The sequence below is a fragment of the Cherax quadricarinatus genome, chromosome 11 (assembly GCF_038502225.1).
Source record: "Cherax quadricarinatus isolate ZL_2023a chromosome 11, ASM3850222v1, whole genome shotgun sequence".
NCBI classification, from domain to species: domain Eukaryota; kingdom Metazoa; phylum Arthropoda; class Malacostraca; order Decapoda; family Parastacidae; genus Cherax; species Cherax quadricarinatus.
Window position 1 is genome coordinate 39,415,429 of NC_091302.1, and position 17,842 is coordinate 39,433,270.

The following is a 17,842-nucleotide window of genomic DNA, read 5'->3' on the forward strand; positions in this document are numbered from 1 at the left end:
TCAAGGTCAAAAAATATGGCAATAACTGAGTGGTTATTCGCAAAGGCATTACGAACATACGTATCCAAGCGCAGTAAGGGGTCTATGGTAGAACGTCCCTTACGAAAGCCATATTGACGAGTGGAGAGACTGTTGTGTGTCTCTAAATACCACACTAAACGTCTATTTACTAGACGTTCCATTACTTTGCAAACTGCACTGGTAAGAGCAATGGGACGATAGTGGGAGGTTTCATGTCCCGTAGTGCCTGGTTTGCGGAAAGGGAGAACAATGGCGGATTTCCACAGCTGTGGAAGAACTCCTTGTGACCAAATAAGATTGTAAAGGTGTAATAGGACTGCAAGGGCTGACTGATGTAAATGTTGTAGCATACGAATATGAATGTCGTCGGGCCCAGCTGCCGATGATCGACAAGCTGAGAGTGTTGCCTCCAGTTCTTGAAGTGTAAAAGGCACATTATACTGTTCTTCTCTGAGAGAAGAAAAGTCCAAGGGTGCTAACTCTCTGGCAGACTTTGAGGAAAGAAATGAGGGGCATAGATGGAGTCCCTGAGAAATACGGACCAGATGATTGCCAATTTCATTGGCAACATCTAGTGGGTTTGCTATATCAACACCGGCAACCCGCAGAACAGGAGCCGGGTCAGGAGAATATTTACCACTCAGTTTTCGTACTTTTTTCCAGACTGCACTCATAGAGGAAGCAGAGGTGATGGTGGAGACATAATCTCGCCAGCAAGTGCGTTTAGCGTCACGGATGACACGGCGAGCGATCGCACGCTTCTGTTTAAAATCAAGGAGTCGCTCTGTGGTTCTATTGTACCGGTACCTGCCCCATGCAGCGCGTTTCAAACGTACTGCACGAGCACAAGCAGGAGACCACCAAGGCACGCATTTCTGAGAATGCCTGCCCGAAGTTTGGGGTATAGAATGAGAAGCTGCGGTGAAAACGGAGGACGAGAAGAGGTGTAAAAGCTCATCGATGGAGGACGAAGAAGGAACCTCTTTAAAAACAGTCAGGTGTGAGTAAAGGTTCCAATTTGCCCGATTAAATTGCCAGCGTGGGGTGCGAAGAGGTGGCGAATATGAAGGGGAAGTAAGAATGATTGGGAAATGATCACTGTCATGTAAGTCCGGGAGAACAGACCAAGTAAAGTCTAATGCGGCGGAGGAAGAGCAAACTGAGAGATCGATGCAAGAGAGAGTATGAGTCCGAGGATCAAAATGGGTGTGAGTACCTGTATTTAAAACATGGAGGGGGTGGGTGGCAAGAAAAGCCTCTAACTGAATTCCACGGGAATCACAGTGAGACCCTCCCCAGAGGAAATGGTGGGCATTAAAATCACCAAGTAACAGAATCGGTGGCGGTAATGACGAAACAAGGAAGGCAAAATCCGGAATAGATAATGCCCGAGAAGGAGAGAGATATAAAGAACAGAGCGTATACCACCTATGTAAGTGGATACGGGCTGCTGTGTAATGCAGCGAAGTATGAACAAATAGCTGATGGTACGGAATATCAGTGCGGAGAAGAAGGGCACTTTCATTAAAGGTCCCATCAGGAAAAGGATCTGAAGAATACAATAAATTATAGCCTGAGATGTGAGAAATAACAGCAGAGTGTAATTTTGGTTCCTGTAAGCAAACACCAACAGGGGCAAACTGGGAGAGTAACATCTGAAGCTCACCCCGATTACCCCTGAGGCCGCGTATATTCCACTGTAAAAAGGCCAGGATTGGCAATGATAAAGATACTTGAAATCCGCAGGTAAGGGTTCCTACGGACTAGAAGGGTTAGAAAAGTCCACATGCGGAGGCAGTGGAAAATGTTCAAGCAGCGAAGGAACGGTGCGCTGTGAAGAAAGGAGTTGCGCAGATGGAGCAGAGGAGAGAGGAAGAGCGGAAGGTGGATCAGTGTCCATTGATGGTTTGGTCTCTGCAATATATTCAGAGATTGCTTCAAGTGTTTCGGAATTCAGAGATGTCGTATGGGAGACAATATTGGGAATGGTAGGGGGAGGATGAGTAAAGATTGGAACTGTATTGGACTGTACCAAGGTAGGGGGGGGCGAAAGGGTGGAGGGAACTGGAGAAGCGTGGCAGGGGACAGAAGAGACAGGAACCTGGGAGGTGGCAGAAGAGGAAGAAACTTGGGAGGGAACAGGGGAGGAAGGTACATTACGAGGAGGAGGGTGAACCTCTGCACTTGTAACTGAGCCAGTGAGAGGGGAAGAACTAGGGACAGAGACAGGGAGGGTAAAATGAGGAGGTGGAAGATGGGTAGGAGGTGTTACCGGACCTTTTTTTGACTTTTGAGAAGTAGAGGGACGATTGGGAAGAGGTGTCGTACGAGGTCTCGTCGATACTGAGGCTTGTAAGAGAGAACTCGAAGAAGCGAGATTAGACTGAGGCGTTGAAGTAGGGACGTCTGAGCCGAGGACAGCAAAAGGATTAGATACAGGAGTGATTATGGGAGAGGTAACCACAGAGGTGGGTGTAGAAGATGGGATACCAGAAGTGGGGGGACGTTTTGAAACACGGGAATAAGAAACACGTGGGAGTCTCCCTTGGAGGCGGAGATGAGAAACTGCCATGGCATAAGGGAGACCTTCTGTCTCTTTGAGGTAACGGATTTCCCGCTCGTTTAAATAGACCTGACAACGGCGAGAGTACGAAGGGTGAGCCTCATGACAGTTAAGGCAAGAGGGAGATCGATTGCAAGACGTATTAGAATGGTCATCGGCACCACAGACTGGGCATTCGGCGATAGATCTGCAATATTTCGCTGGATGGCCAAATCGCCAGCAATTTCTACACTGTTGTGGTGTAGGGATCACCTTTCGAACTTGTAACCGATGTCCTGCTATATAAACGGAGGATGGGAGTTCTCGGCTGTCAAAAGTTAAACGAGCCACATTGCTAGGGTATCGTCTCCGCCCACGGGCAGGAAGAACGTAAGTGTCTACCTTGAGGATTGGGAGATCTTGGAGTTCCAGCTGTTCTAGAATGTCGGTGCCACATGTCTGGAAATTTTGTTGAACTATGGTATGGGGCAGAATAACGGTACCACTACAAGAATTGAGGGAATGATGTTTTTCAAGGGTGACAGGAACAGTATCTATATGGGTAAGACGAGAGAGCTCACGAGCCTGGGTAGCATTCTGTACGGTAATGATGCGCGTACCGCTCTTAAGAGCATGAAAAGAAATATCTTTACCAACATGGCGTAGGAGTGCCTTGCCAATACTATGGTCAGAAAGATAGGCAGTAGAGGAAGTTGGTCGTAAAGTGAAGAATTTAGTCCACTGTTCAGTCTGAAACTGAGCGTGGAAAGGTAGTGAAGGACGTGTCGATCGTTTCTGAGAAGAACGAGAAGGTGAAGGTGGAGAAGTATCATCAGCAGGTAATTGTCGTTGACGTTTAGGCGTGGGACCAGAGTTGGTCCGACGTGGAACGGGTCGGCGATTTGAAAATTGCCGCACCGTAGAGGGAGAGGCCGGAAGCATAGTCAGAGGAGAGCGAAGGTCTGATAAATCGAAGGAGTCAGTCGAGGCCTCAGTACCTGAAGCGGGTGAGGAAACAGCACCGGCAATAGGTACAGAGGCATGAGGAATGTCTGAAGAGTGGTCCAAAGACGAGGCGGGGTCAGAACGGGGTGCGGTATCAAGAAGGGGCCCGGGGGTACCAGGTTCATGGACTAGGGCTGCCATGGTTAGGTTACTTCTTTCTTTTTGTTTTTAAGAAAAAAAAAGAAAGAAGAAAAGAAAATAAAAATAAAAAAAAGAAAAAAAAGGGGGGACCGGGGAGGGATAGTTCCTAGGAGGGATGAAAGGGCCAGAAATCTCCCTCCGCGCCCAAGAGGACTCGACACCGCTAGTAGCGCAGATGCAGCATGGAACCCGTGCCATACCCTACCCTTCATGCCAGTAAACCAGCAATCTGGGATAGCAACCTCACATCTGCCGAGCTACCTCGGTGGACAAAAGAGAGGGCGGCCGGATATCCGCCACAAAGCATACCTCCTTCAGCCACCACCCCCGGAATCCGAAAGGTGGCTTCCAGAGCTACACCCGTCGCCCAAAAGACACCCAAAGCTACTCCGGGATACCGGAGAGGGATCGGGACATCCCTAGGCAATCCAGATTCCACGGCAAACTACGCCACCGCCAAGAAACCTCAACGGAATGGGATGGACCCCGGTGTCCTTTCTCCTACCTAGGAACTAGCGCGCCTGTGGGAGAAATCCCAAAGGACAAAAAGAGGAAGGGCAAAAGGGAGGAGTGGGGAGGAGGAGGAGGAAAGGAAAAAGGGGAGGATGGGGAGGATGGGATAGGGGAGGGGAGATTGGGGGGTAATTAGGTTCGGTCTGAGGAAGAAGACCGATAGGTCTAATTCCTCAGACCAAGAGCCTCTTCACCACGCCAAGGAGCCCCCCTTGAAGAGGCCTAAATCCCTAATTAATTGAATAAGAGGGTATCAGGACTTGATCCAAGTAACAAGAGGGTAGCTCCAGTTCCTTGGATTGAGAGCTCTTCACTAACATCAAGGCATCATCCTAGAGAAGGAAATGTCTTGAAGCATCTGGCTCATTGTCATGAGTACTAAACCCATAAGGGCCATGCAGCATTGGGCTCATAGTATACTGAATACTGCAAATTATGCTAGGTATTGTCTTATTTTATGTGAGAAGTATTTTGACCCATATTTATATTATTATTATTAGTATAATCATTGGGAAGTGCTGAACTGGTAGAGGTCATACATTGCCTGGGAAATGGAAGGTAATAAGGTTTGATCTAAAGGTCATTTCTCTGTAACTATTCTTTAATGACTATCATCCTATTCAAAAGATAATGTGTCAACTCTTAAGAGATTGCAATGATGCTGAAGGCTTCTTGATCCAAGGAATTAAAGCTGTCCATTTTCTTGGATCACACCTCATTACTCCTATTCCCCACGTGTTGTATGACCCATATGAGTCTAACACTGCCCCTTGAATGCAGTATATATAACATGGCTTGGACATGTAGAGAGGATTGAATGAAATAGAATGACTTTGAGAGTATACAAATCTGTAGTGGAGGGAAGGCAGGGTAGGGGTTGGCCTAGGAAAAGTTGGAGGGCTGGGGTGAAGGAGGTTTTGTGTGCGAGGGGCTTGGACTTCCAGGAAGCGTACTTGAGCATGTTAGACAGGAGCGAATGGAGACAAGTGGTTTTTAGGACTTGACGTGCTGTTGGAGTGTAAGTAAGGTAACACTTATGAAGGGAGTCAGGAAAACCAGCAGGCTGGACTTGAGTCCTGGAGATGGGAAGTACAGTGTCTGCACTCTGAAGGAGGGGTGTTTATGTTGCAGTTTTAAAACTGCAGTGTAGGCATGCCTCTGGCAAGATAGTGATGGAGTGAATGGTGAGAGTTTTTCTTTTCTGGGCCACCCTGCCTTGGTGGGAAATGGCCGATGTGTTAATAAAAAAAAAAAGTAACATGATGTCAGTAGAATTAACCATTTATAGAAAGGAAAATAGCGTTTTAATTGTGTCATATCATAACTCATGTTGATGCTTTAATCACAGATTTGGAATTACAGGTGATAAGTCTGACTGGTGAAGCAGTGACAACACCAGCCCCAAGTGAAGCAGCTGCAGCAGCCAAAACTCCAGCTCAGCCTCGGTCCCCAACTCATCCAGCATCACCTCTCAAGTCAGTAATTTGTGTCAATTGTAATTATAGATGCCACAGATCTGCACTTCCAGTAATTGTATTACCACCATAACTTACATTTTTAAAGTTGAATATAAGGCATTGCCAGTAGTTAGGTCAAATTTGACATCCTAGCATTGGTAAAAATGTCTAAAAGCCTATGCTTGACATGCTGTGTATTACTATGGGCTTTTCCCTGTGGGGAATAAACAAACTGTTAACTCATCCTTATACCACTATCTTAAAAAAATGTGTATACAGTATTAAGTTGGTGTTACTTTATTTAAGTTTACTACCCAAATTTTACAAAAAACTTCAAATAGCTTGTGAGGAATTTTGTATTTTATCATAAAAATTACTAATATGGATTTAACATCTCTTTAAACATGATCACAAAAATATTCTTCAGTTTGATTTAAGTGTAGCATTGCATTTACAGGTCTCCCATACGATCACCGTCACTGCCTCGTAAAACCTTGCGTTCTCCTAGAGTCACTCCAGAAAAAGTTGTCAAATTAAGCCGCTCTGATTCTGAAACCAAACATTTGCGACAAAAACTGGTTGGCTTGGAAAAAGTCTTATCAACGCTTCAGTCTCAGGTTAGTTTAAATAGAAGTACTTTACTAACAATTACAGAGGCTAGAAACAAATTTTATGCAAGAAAAACACTAGCACAATTTTCAAACTTCAGACAATCTTGAGCTGCAGCTCTTCTGACTCATTGAGGTTTTTGAGATACAGCAATTAAGCCCCTTGATTTGGATGTGGTACAGGAGGCTAGGATTATGTGATCCAAGGATATCTCTTGTGGATCATACAGTGACTGAGGCAACTCTAGTTTTTATTTTTCCTCCTATTTAAATATACTGTCTAGATTAAATTTATACTTATTGATATATTATGGAGAGATTTGTTGCAAGAGAGTATGTGAAGAGTTGCAAAGATAGGAATGGATATTTAATGTAGATAAATGAATACCCATGTTCAAATATTATTTAAATTGTGATGTCCTTGCACATCTGGAAAAACAGCGAGAGAAAGATTTTTAGATTTTGCCACTGAAACAGCTTGGTTATTGCACATCCCATATCCATCCTGTGGATGGTAGTGCATTTCCTTCTGTGGGTTGCCCTATCTTGGTTAGAAATGGCTTATAAAATAAAAAATTATTAAATTAAGAATATTGTGGTTTGTGATGTGTAACTGATTTAATATTATAAGAAAATAATTATTGTGTGCTAATTGTCCAAACATTGAGGAGTTTTTCATACTCTGTTATAATGGCTTTATGTTGCAGCTGAGTGAATGTGTAGCTTGGGCTGGATCAGTGGAGTGTGTGTGTTCATGTGGAGCTCCTGGCATCTCCTCACTACAGCAGCGCTTGAACACTGCTATAAAACTGGCTCAGCTCCGTCATACGCCACTTGACCAGGCAGAAGTCACAAAACTACGTCCACTAGTTATGCGTCTACAAGATATGCTCAGGGATAAGTTGACTGAATTAGCAGATCGTCGAGATCATTTTAAGGTTCGTCATAATGATTGCTGCTAGAATTTTGAGTAGAATTTTTTGAATTCTTGTTGCAAAATTATTGAAACATTTGAAACTGGAATGACAAAGATTTTAAATATTAAATGAATTCATACCTCTAGTTTTGCTCTAGATTCTAATAGTCAAATGCTTTATATTAACAAAGATATTATAAATCTGTTACAATTTATTTTATCTTACAGGCAGCAGGAAAGTGGACAAGAGAGATGCAACTTAAACTGTTTGCTGAGCGTCTGGCTTATGAGACTGTTGTATTAACACAGGTAGCTCAGGTTGTTCAAGTAGCCCAGCGACCTCATATGTATGAAGCATCTGTTAAACTACAGGAATTAATAGAAGCCCACCGAAAGCTTTCATTTTTGGAGAAAAAACTGACCAACCCTGATTTTGACATGGAAACAATGGCACCATTAGATTTTTATACAAGTTTACTAGCAGAAAAGTTGGTCGTACAAGGGGAAGTGGCTTCAAGTATCTGTCCTCAGTCAACTGGTGGTCGTACGCCCACAGTCCCAGTGTCTGCCCTCACTGAAACATGCAGAGACCTTCAGTCTCGATTATTAGACCGAGAGAGGTCGTTAGCCAATTTGATCACTCAATACAAAGAGGGAAAGCTTCATGAGGTAGCTGTGGTGATGGCTCGAGAGACTGTAACAGGTACTGGTCCTCCTCATGATGACTCCGTGTTACTGGAGGAGGTGAGAATGCGTGAAGTCTGGTCAATGGCACAGGACCTTGTTGGACAGGAACTAGTCAACATTGAAGCAGCTCAGTCACTCATGAGACTGAGTAACTTGCTCACAAAAAATAGCATGCCAGCATCTACCATTACACAGCCAACTGCAGCTACTATAGAGCGCTGGCATACAGCAGCTGAAGAGTCACTTCGCCAGGAAATGGAAGAGGCTGTATTTACACTTAGTAATAAATATGAAGCAGTGCTTGCTCAGTATCGTGCAGGAGATACAGCCATAATTAATTCAGTTTCAGCATCCATGGATATGGTACTGTCAGAATTTGCAGCAGTAGTAGCACAGAAGGCAGTGATTGATGGCCAGTTAGCAGTTGTCCAAAGTGATGGAGAGACTACCTCATCCACTTGTGAGCCTCTAACCATTGTAGAAGACACACGAGATACTGTTGGCTCTGCCAGTGATGTTGTAGCTAGTGAAGCTCACTTGCTCATGTTCCTGGGTGGCTGTGATTCCTCACTGGAGAGTATACTTCAGCCAGCCCTTGATCAAGCAGAGTTTACCTACATGTACAACAAGGCCAGTGCTCAAGGCACCAGTGAACTTAGCAGTCTTGTTATTCAGGCTGCTAGTCAGTCTAAGGTTGATGTTTCTCCAACTGCTCTCAAACCTACCTCTGTACTTACTACTATGATAAAAGATGGTGAGAATGAGTCCTCCTTTAATTTAAGTCAGTCTTCTCCCACCAAAATGCCAACTTCACCTAAGGTCAAGAGAAAGAGCGAGAATCGCAGGTCACGGAGAGCCTCTGACATCACTGGAATGACAGATGGTTGCCGCCAGTGTGAGGAACTGCGGCAAGAAGTGGCAAAATTAAAGAGAAACCTGGATTCCAGGCGAATCAAAGAACGAGATGCTGAATGTAAGCAGTGCCTAGACTATATGAACACCTTAAAGGTTAGTGAAAATCTAGAAGGTTTAGTTACATTAACATACAGTAAACCCTCAGTATAATGGACTAATAGGGGAGAGGGAGGGATTGTCCGAGTGTCTGTTAAATCAACCTAAATACAATAGTACTGTATGCACAATTTACAATTATATTTCATTGAAACTAGAGTTAAAAGTACAATTTACCCAAGGAATTTTTCTCCATTATTATAGAAGTCTGATTGAAGGTTTACTGTTATTATTGTATTTTATTCATGGGAAAGCACTAAACAAATAGGATGTTATATTGAGAGTTTACTGTTATTACTGTGTCTTATTCACGGGAAGGCACTAACCAAATAATCATACCACACCTGGGTAATGGATTCATGGGGAGGGTAGGTCCAATTTCTTGGATCAAGAGCCCTTTACCAACATTAGAGCATAGAAAGCAGATGACTGTGGGGTTATGAAAGATATAAATCGGGGCAAATGAGGAGTTGAGTATGTTAGATCAGGGCACGTGGAGATGAGTCACTTTAACCCATTAGTACCGCTAGCGCTCCAAATGTAGATCAACGTTTTATTTTTCCTGCCTCCAAGTTTAGCACGATTGGCCTGAGATGCCTGGTGTTAATACCCATGTGGGAGCACCAGTTCAATTGAGCACCAGCTAGAGCAAATAGTGTGGCAAACACCTGGGATTCACTGATATGTCGTATTAACATTCCACTTTCAAGAAGAAAGTGATGTTGACCCCGAGTTTAGTGGCGTTGAGATGGATGTGGCCTCAAGTGGTCGAGGAAATATCAAAAACCTCAATAATAACCCATGTGCAACATTCTTTCATTTTTGATACCACTGGTAGCGTCATCTTACCATAATGTCCTATAACCTATGCCCTAAGCAAGGAGAAACTATTCTGGAACATGTGTAATACATATTCGGCTGGCTGGCTGACTGACTTTGGCTGTCTGTCTATATCTCCGTCTCTCTCTCTCTCTCTCTCTCACAGGTACACATAAGTACAGTTATTATACATAGTGTAAATTACCTAGGATAACCCAAAAAGTCCAGGCAGTGCTTGTAGATGTAAGGCATAATAAGCTTGACTGGCAAGTAATGTGTATTTTGACGATTGTATCATCTGTAATACCTGTTGGTTTACAAGCCGCTCTCTGAGACAGAGATAAGCAGACAGAAAGATAGGCAAACAGACAGATAAGCAAAGCTAGACAGACAGACATACATGTTTGTGTATAACAGTGAAAACAAATAAAGCCAGGGTTCCCTGGAGTAGTGCATGTTCAAGTGTCACTGCACTGCTGCAATGTCAGCAGTTTAGTGACACTCATCTTAATACCATGCTTCAAGAAGTTTCATATATACTCAAGCATGTCTAAAACATTGCTGAGACCTATAAATACATGTACTTTGTATACGTTTCTAGACAATAGTAAATGACAAAGGCAGATGAAAATGTTCACCTGTCGGTGTGTTTGTGACTATTTGAGTACTATTTCAGTACCTAATATTAGTGTCAGAACAAAGATTGGCTATGAAATCACAAGAACTACTATAAATTGTAATTATCAGAACATAAAAATTATATAAATTAAAATAAAAACGAGGAAAAAAGGTATATCGGCAACACTTCTGCAAGCGGCAGGACTTGATGTTGCTGTCAGGTGAGCATCCGGCGCCGGCTTCGCGGGCTTATATCTCGGTAAGTACTGATCCTAATTTTTTTTTTATTTTATAACATATAGAATAATGCCCTCTTCATTTAAATTTTTTTTTTTTTTTCAAAATATTCAGAGCGCTGGGCGAGTGAACGTAGATGTATATTTGGACAGTTTAACCCTTAACCCTTTGAGGGTTTTGGTCGTACTAGTACGGCTTACGACCCAGTGTTTTTGACGTACTAGTACGCCTAAATTCTAGCGCCCTCAAATCTAATGAGAGAAAGCTGGCAGGCTTACATATGAAAGAATGGGTCTATGTGGCCAGTGTGTGCAGTATAAAAAAAATCCTGCAGCACACAGTGTGTAATGAGAAAAAAAAAACTTTGACCGTGTTTTTGGAATAAAACAACGGCTTTGCACTGTATTTTCGTATGGTATTTATTGTTGTATTCTAGTTTTCTTGGTCTCATTTTATAGAATGGGAGACATATTATAGAAATTGAGATGATTTTGACTGGTTTTACAATGAAAAGTACCTTGAAATTGAGTGCGAAGTAGCAGAAATGTTCGATTTTTATCAAAGTTCAAAAGTAAACAAATCATGCCAAGCATCCAATACATGTCAACTGGCGAATCTAATATTCTTTCACAAGTGCGCTGATATTATTTATACCATTTGTACACTAATGCAGTAGTCTGCATAACAGTAAATCTTCTATTTTTTGTAAGAATAAAAATTCAAAGTGGAAAGTCAAAGAAATATAAGAGGGGCCTGGGGATGTGACTAACGAACAGAGAACTTGTTATTTTAGTGCCAGGAATGTCTTTTTTGTTTATTCTGGACCCTATTCAGAAATTGGCATCTTTTGAAATTTGTGTGAAATTGGCAAAATTGCTAAATTCTGACCACTTTATTGGATAGTTGAAATTGGTAAATGGGTGGTTTCTTGTACTCATTCGATAGAAAAAATGGAGTTCTAGCGAAATAGTTATGATTTTTGTCAACTAGTACATTGGAATTGGCTGAAAATAGGGCTCAAAGTGGGCAAAATCGCCGATGCATAAACATCGTCGAGACCGCTAACTTCGCGAGAGCATAATTCCGTAAGTTTTCCATCAAATTTCATACTTTTGGTGTCATTATGATCGGGAAAAGATTCTCTATCTTTTCATAAGAAAAAATATTTTTTTGGGGGGGGAAATTTGGCCGACCCTGAGAACAAGTTTCGGAGAGGGCCTGTCGACCCTCGAAGGGTTAAACTGTTCACACAGATCTATGTTCGCATGCGTAGTGCTCCAAAAGTAGATCTACGTTTTTTTACATATTTTCAAATATAAAAAAAAAAGTAGATCAAAGTTTTTTTTACACGTTTTCAAATGTAAAAAAAACAAAAAGAAGATCTATGTTTTTTTACATACTTTCAAATGTTGAAAAAATGTAGATCTACATTTGGACAGTTTAACTGTTAAGGGTTAAGGATGTAATGTGTGAACAAGGTAACATTTATGAAAGAATTCAGGAAAACTGGTTATCTAAACCTAAGTCCTGCAGATGAGAGATACAGTGCTTAAACTCTGAAGTAAGGGTGGGAATATTACAGTTTGGAGGGTGAGTTGAATTGCAATGTCTGCTCACTTCTGGCAAAACAGCTATTAATTGAATAATGGTGAATATTTCCTTTTTTTTTTAAGTCACCCTATCTTAGTCAAAGATGGCCAGAGAGAGAGGAAAAAAAAAAAGTTGAGCCCTGCGGTTCTCTAGGATGCCTTGATTTTTGAATAGAGCTAATTATGTACAGTACATTTAAAAATTTTATTGGTTATTTAGTTTCATTTATATCTCAAGTGGTTTAACATCTAAACAAAATATGTATGTACAGTAGGGTCCTGCTTTACGGCATTTCACCCTACGGTGTTCTGCTAATATGGCAATTTTAATTTATGACCAAAATTTGCTGTACGGCGAGCGGTCTTAGAAATACGGTACACCCTACCCAGTTTGTTTACATTCTCCATGAGCACATATCTCATATGTCTGGAAATTTTCCAAAATTTCAAGTGTTTTAAAGTTATTGCGTATTTTATATATACGCTGATAATAATATTCATGTGTACCTGTACCTAAATATACTTACACACTGTGCTAGCATGCAGGTACACATTAAAATCACTAAGAGTCTCTCTATTCAATGCCATGTAATAATCTTTTGGGTGCATTAAATGTCATATATTACATTATTATAGACATTTCCATCAATTCATCTATGATATTTTTTCAAAATTATATAATAAACACACTACATAACATATAAACATGATACATACACCCACAGTATAAAAATTGACATAAATATGAGATTTGTTTACCAAGTGGGTGGTAGGAATGTCAGAAGAATTACAGTGGAACCTCAAATTTCGAATGTATCACTTATCGAACTCTTCGAAAATCGAACGCTTTTTTCAAACCAACTTTGTCCCTATTATCGAACTCGCCCCTATTTTCGAACCACTGGGTACCGGACCTGTCCAGCAGCCCACTCTGTCCGCGTCCCCGCGTAGGTGCCGTGAGCCAGTCTGGTTTTGTTGATGCTTGAGTGAACACTAACCAGCGGTCTCATTCAAACATTTTACGATTATTTCATTGTGTTTACTTCTTGGGACTGTGAAATAAGCTACCATGGGCCCAAAGAAACTTGGTAGTGGTACCCCTGTGGTAAAGAAAATGAGAAACACCATAGATGTGAAGAAGGAAATAATACAAAAGTATGAGAGTGGTGTGAGACCTGTTGAGCTTGCCAGGATGTATGGGAAAAACAAGTCGACCATCGCTTCTATCCTGGCAGAGAAAGAACAAATCAAGGAAGCTGATGTTGCAAAAGGTGTTAATATGCTAACCAAAAAAAGACCACAGACAATCGATCAGGTTGAGAAGTTGTTGCTGGTGTGGATCAAGGATAAAGAGATAGCAGGTGATAATGTTTCAGAAACGATTATTTGTGAACAGGCAAGGAAGTTGCATGCTGATCTGGTACAGAAAACTCCTGGAACCAGTGCTGATAGTGAATTTAAGGCCAGCAGAGGCTGGTTTGACAGAGAAGGGAAGTAACCCTAGAGACGGCTTTGATACCTGAAGTCCTCATGGAGGGGGATTCTCCTTCCAAACACTAACCATAACTCCCTCTCTCCTCCTCCCTATCTTCCAGATGCCATCACCAATCTTCAATAAAGATAAGTAAAAATTTTATTTTATATGTTTATTTACATTTCTTTCTTTCTTTCAACATACCAGCCGTATCCCACCGAGGATATATTTGTTGGGTGTATGTAAAACTGTAATTAATCTGTAGATGAATGGTTCAGAGAACCGACAAGTTGATAAATTAGACACATATGCAACTCTTGGGTATCTTTATTGAGTTGCATATGTGTCTAATTTATCAACTTGTCGGTTCTCTGAACCATTCATCTACAAATCTGTCAGACACTGCAACTTCTTGGGATCTTAATACTTAGGAATTCTTCGCTTGCCTAATTCTTGGGCACGACCTACTTCCACATTGAACAAATGTGACACGACCTATGACTGCTGCACCTCTCCTGCCATACGGTATATAAGCTGCTTCTCCGCTGATATGCCGTATTCTATTCAAGATTGATGGACTGAACACATCGACTCAAGGTTGAGGGACTGATTACCTCATTCTCCTCCTGTTCTTCAAGTTTCTCCTACGTATGGACTGATGAAGCCACTGTGTGGCGAAACGTTTCCTCAATAAAGATACCCAAGAGTTGCATGTGTGTCTAATTTATGTAATTAATCTCTATAAAATGTATCTTTTTGTGAATATTTTTGGCTTTCTGGAACGGATTAATTGTATGGGAAATATTGCTTCGCTTTTCAGACTTTTCGAATTTAGAACTAGCTCCTGGAACGGATTAAGTTTGATATTTGAGGTTCCACTGTACATTTTCTCTAGCCAGACGCCAGTAACTTAACTGTAGAAAAATATTCCTTCTATCTATAGTTATTCATGACCCTTGTGGGTTTAGCGCTTCTTTTTTATTACGATTATAATAATTTGTAATAGTAATATAATCACTCTGAGTAAATTAGTTTATTCAGGTACAGTTTACACAAATACAGTGATATAGATTATCATACATAGCAGCATATGTGTAGGGAACCTAGGATAACCTCAAAAAGTCAGAGAGTGAGGCACATTAAATGTCATATAAAATATTAATATAGACATTTTTCTTAATCCATCTATAGTTGTTCAAAATTATATAATAAACATGCTACATAACATATAAACATGATAAATATACCCACAGTTGAATAAATTAACAAACATCAGATGTTTTTCTAGTCGGCTTGCAGAGTGAACTAAAACCATAATTGTCCGGCTGGTTTGTTTACATAACTCGTGCTGTCCTCTCGAATGTACCAATTCTCTCTCTCTCTCGTTTATTCCTTTAATCTTGTTTACTCACCTCTCACCCTACATTAAGACTACAAATATTTTAAGGTAAGTAATGAGTGTACTGCATATGCATTTTATTGCTCTAGGACGCTTTAAATGCCTAATATTTAATGTGTGGGTGGGGTGGCCAGATGGGGTTACAATACCTAACACACTATTCAGTACATACCTACCCTACTATTCACCTTGCATCCTATATTAAGACCATTAAGACTAAAAACATTTTAAGGTAGGTACAGTGGACCCCTGGTTTTCGTGATTAATCTGTTCCGGAGAGTCTGCCAAAAACCAAAATTCAAGAGAACCAAAACCATTTTCCCCATAAGAAATAATGTAAATCCAATTAATCCGTTCCAGACACATAAGAATGGAGGAACACTGCAGAAGGCCTACTGGCCCATGCGAGGCAGGTCCTTATCAAAACGATTACTACCTAAAGCTTCCCAAGAAATAACTCCCGTACCCAATGACACCAATCAAACCCAGCCCCTCCCACTCGTATATTTGTCCAGTCTCTTCTTAAAGCTACCCAAGGTCCTAGCTCCTATCACCCCTTTGGGAAGACTGTTCCACGCATCTACAACTCTGTTAGAAAACCAGTACTTACCTATGTCCTTTCTAAATCTAAATTTATCCAACTTAAATCCATTATTCCTGGTTCTTACCTGGTTCGACACCCTCAGTACTTTATTAATATCTCCCTTGTTTATGCCCGTCATCCACTTATACACTTCAATGATATCTTCCCTCATTCTACGCCTCTCCAGAGAGTGGAGATTTAAGGCTTTAAGTCTATCTTCATACGGGAGGTTCCTTACACAGTAAATCATTTTTGTCATTCTTCTCTGTATGTTCTCTAATGAGTCTATGACCATCCTGTAGTAAGGGGACCAAAACTGAGCAGCATAATCTAAATGAGGCCTCACTAGTGATGTATAGAGCTGTAAAATAACTTTTGGACTTCTGTTACTTATACAAAGAGTATAAACAAAAAAAAATTTGTTTAGAGATTAAATATAGATTTACATACAGAAAAGAATGACAAATAAATATAAAGCACTAATAAAATGTATAATATTTATTTTTTTATTATCACACCGGCCGATTCCCACCAAGGCAGGGTGGCCCGAAAAAGAAAAACTTTCACCATCATTCACTCCATCACTGTCTTGCCAGAAGGGTGCTTTACACTACAGTTTTTAAACTGCAACATTAACACCCCTCCTTCAGAGTGCAGGCACTGTACTTCCCATCTCCAGGACTCAAGTCCGGCCTGCCGGTTTCCCTGAATCCCTTCATAAATGTTACTTTGCTCACACTCCAACAGCACGTCAAGTATTAAAAACCATTTGTCTCCATTCACTCCTATCAAACACGCTCACGCATGCCTGCTGGAAGTCCAAGCCCCTCGCACACAAAACCTCCTTTACCCCCTCCCTCCAACCCTTCCTAGGCCGACCCCTACCCCGCCTTCCTTCCACTACAGACTGATACACTCTTGAAGTCATTCTGTTTCGCTCCATTCTCTCTACATGTCCGAACCACCTCAACAACCCTTCCTCAGCCCTCTGGACAACAGTTTTGGTAATCCCGCACCTCCTCCTAACTTCCAAACTACGAATTCTCTGCATTATATTCACACCACACATTGCCCTCAGACATGACATCTCCACTGCCTCCAGCCTTCTCCTCACTGCAACATTCATCACCCATGCTTCACACCCATATAAGAGCGTTGGTAAAACTATACTCTCATACATTCCCCTCTTTGTCTCCACAGACTCCTAAGTGCACCACTCACTCTTTTTCCCTCATCAATTCTATGATTCACCTCATCTTTCATAGACCCATCCGCTGACACGTCCACTCCCAAATATCTGAATACGTTCACCTCCTCCATACTCTCTCCCTCCAATCTGATATTCAATCTTTCATCACCTAATCTTTTTGTTATCCTCATAACCTTACTCTTTCCTGTATTCACCTTTAATTTTCTTCTTTTGCACACCCTACCAAATTCATCCACCAATCTCTGCAACTTCTCTTCAGAATCTCCCAAGAGCACAGTGTCATCAGCAAAGAGCAGCTGTGACAACTCCCACTTTGTGTGTGATTCTTTATCTTTTAACTCCACGCCTCTTGCCAAGACCCTCGCATTTACTTCTCTTACAACCCCATCTATAAATATATTAAACAACCACGGTGACATCACACATCCTTGTCTAAGGCCTACTTTTACTGGGAAAAAATTTCCCTCTTTCCTACATACTCTAACTTGAGCCTCACTATCCTCGTAAAAACTCTTCACTGCTTTCAGTAACCTACCTCCTACACCATACACTTGCAACATCTGCCACATTGCCCCCCTATCCACCCTGTCATACGCCTTTTCCAAATCCATAAATGCCACAAAGACCTCTTTAGCCTTATCTAAATACTGTTCACTTATATGTTTCACTGTAAACACCTGGTCCACACACCCCCTACCTTTCCTAAAGCCTCCTTGTTCATCTGCTATCCTATTCTCCGTCTTACTCTTAATTCTTTCAATTATAACTCTACCATACACTTTACCAGGTATACTCAGCAGACTTATCCCCCTATAATTTTTGCACTCTCTTTTATCCCCTTTGCCTTTATACAAAGGAACTATGCATGCTCTCTGCCAATCCCTAGGTACCTTACCCTCTTCCATACATTTATTAAATAATTGCACCAACCACTCCAAAACTATATCCCCACCTGCTTTTAACATTTCTATCTTTATCCCATCAATCCTGGCTGCCTTACCCCCTTTCATTT

At 41.5% G+C, this 17,842-nt stretch overlaps 1 protein-coding gene across 22 annotated transcripts in view; it reads left to right on the plus strand.

The window, feature by feature from the left end:
• The window catches only part of osp (myosin phosphatase Rho interacting protein outspread), a 595,661-nt gene that overhangs the window by 541,193 nt on the left and 36,626 nt on the right, over positions 1-17,842 (plus strand). For all 22 annotated transcript variants that reach the window (XM_070084011.1, XM_070084013.1, XM_070084000.1 and 19 more), the window contains 4 exons: positions 5,585-5,697; positions 6,137-6,296; positions 6,995-7,225; positions 7,432-8,898. In XM_070084011.1, coding sequence (XP_069940112.1) covers positions 5,585-5,697; positions 6,137-6,296; positions 6,995-7,225; positions 7,432-8,898 — 1,971 coding nt within the window. The remainder of the gene's footprint in view (positions 1-5,584; positions 5,698-6,136; positions 6,297-6,994; positions 7,226-7,431; positions 8,899-17,842) is intronic.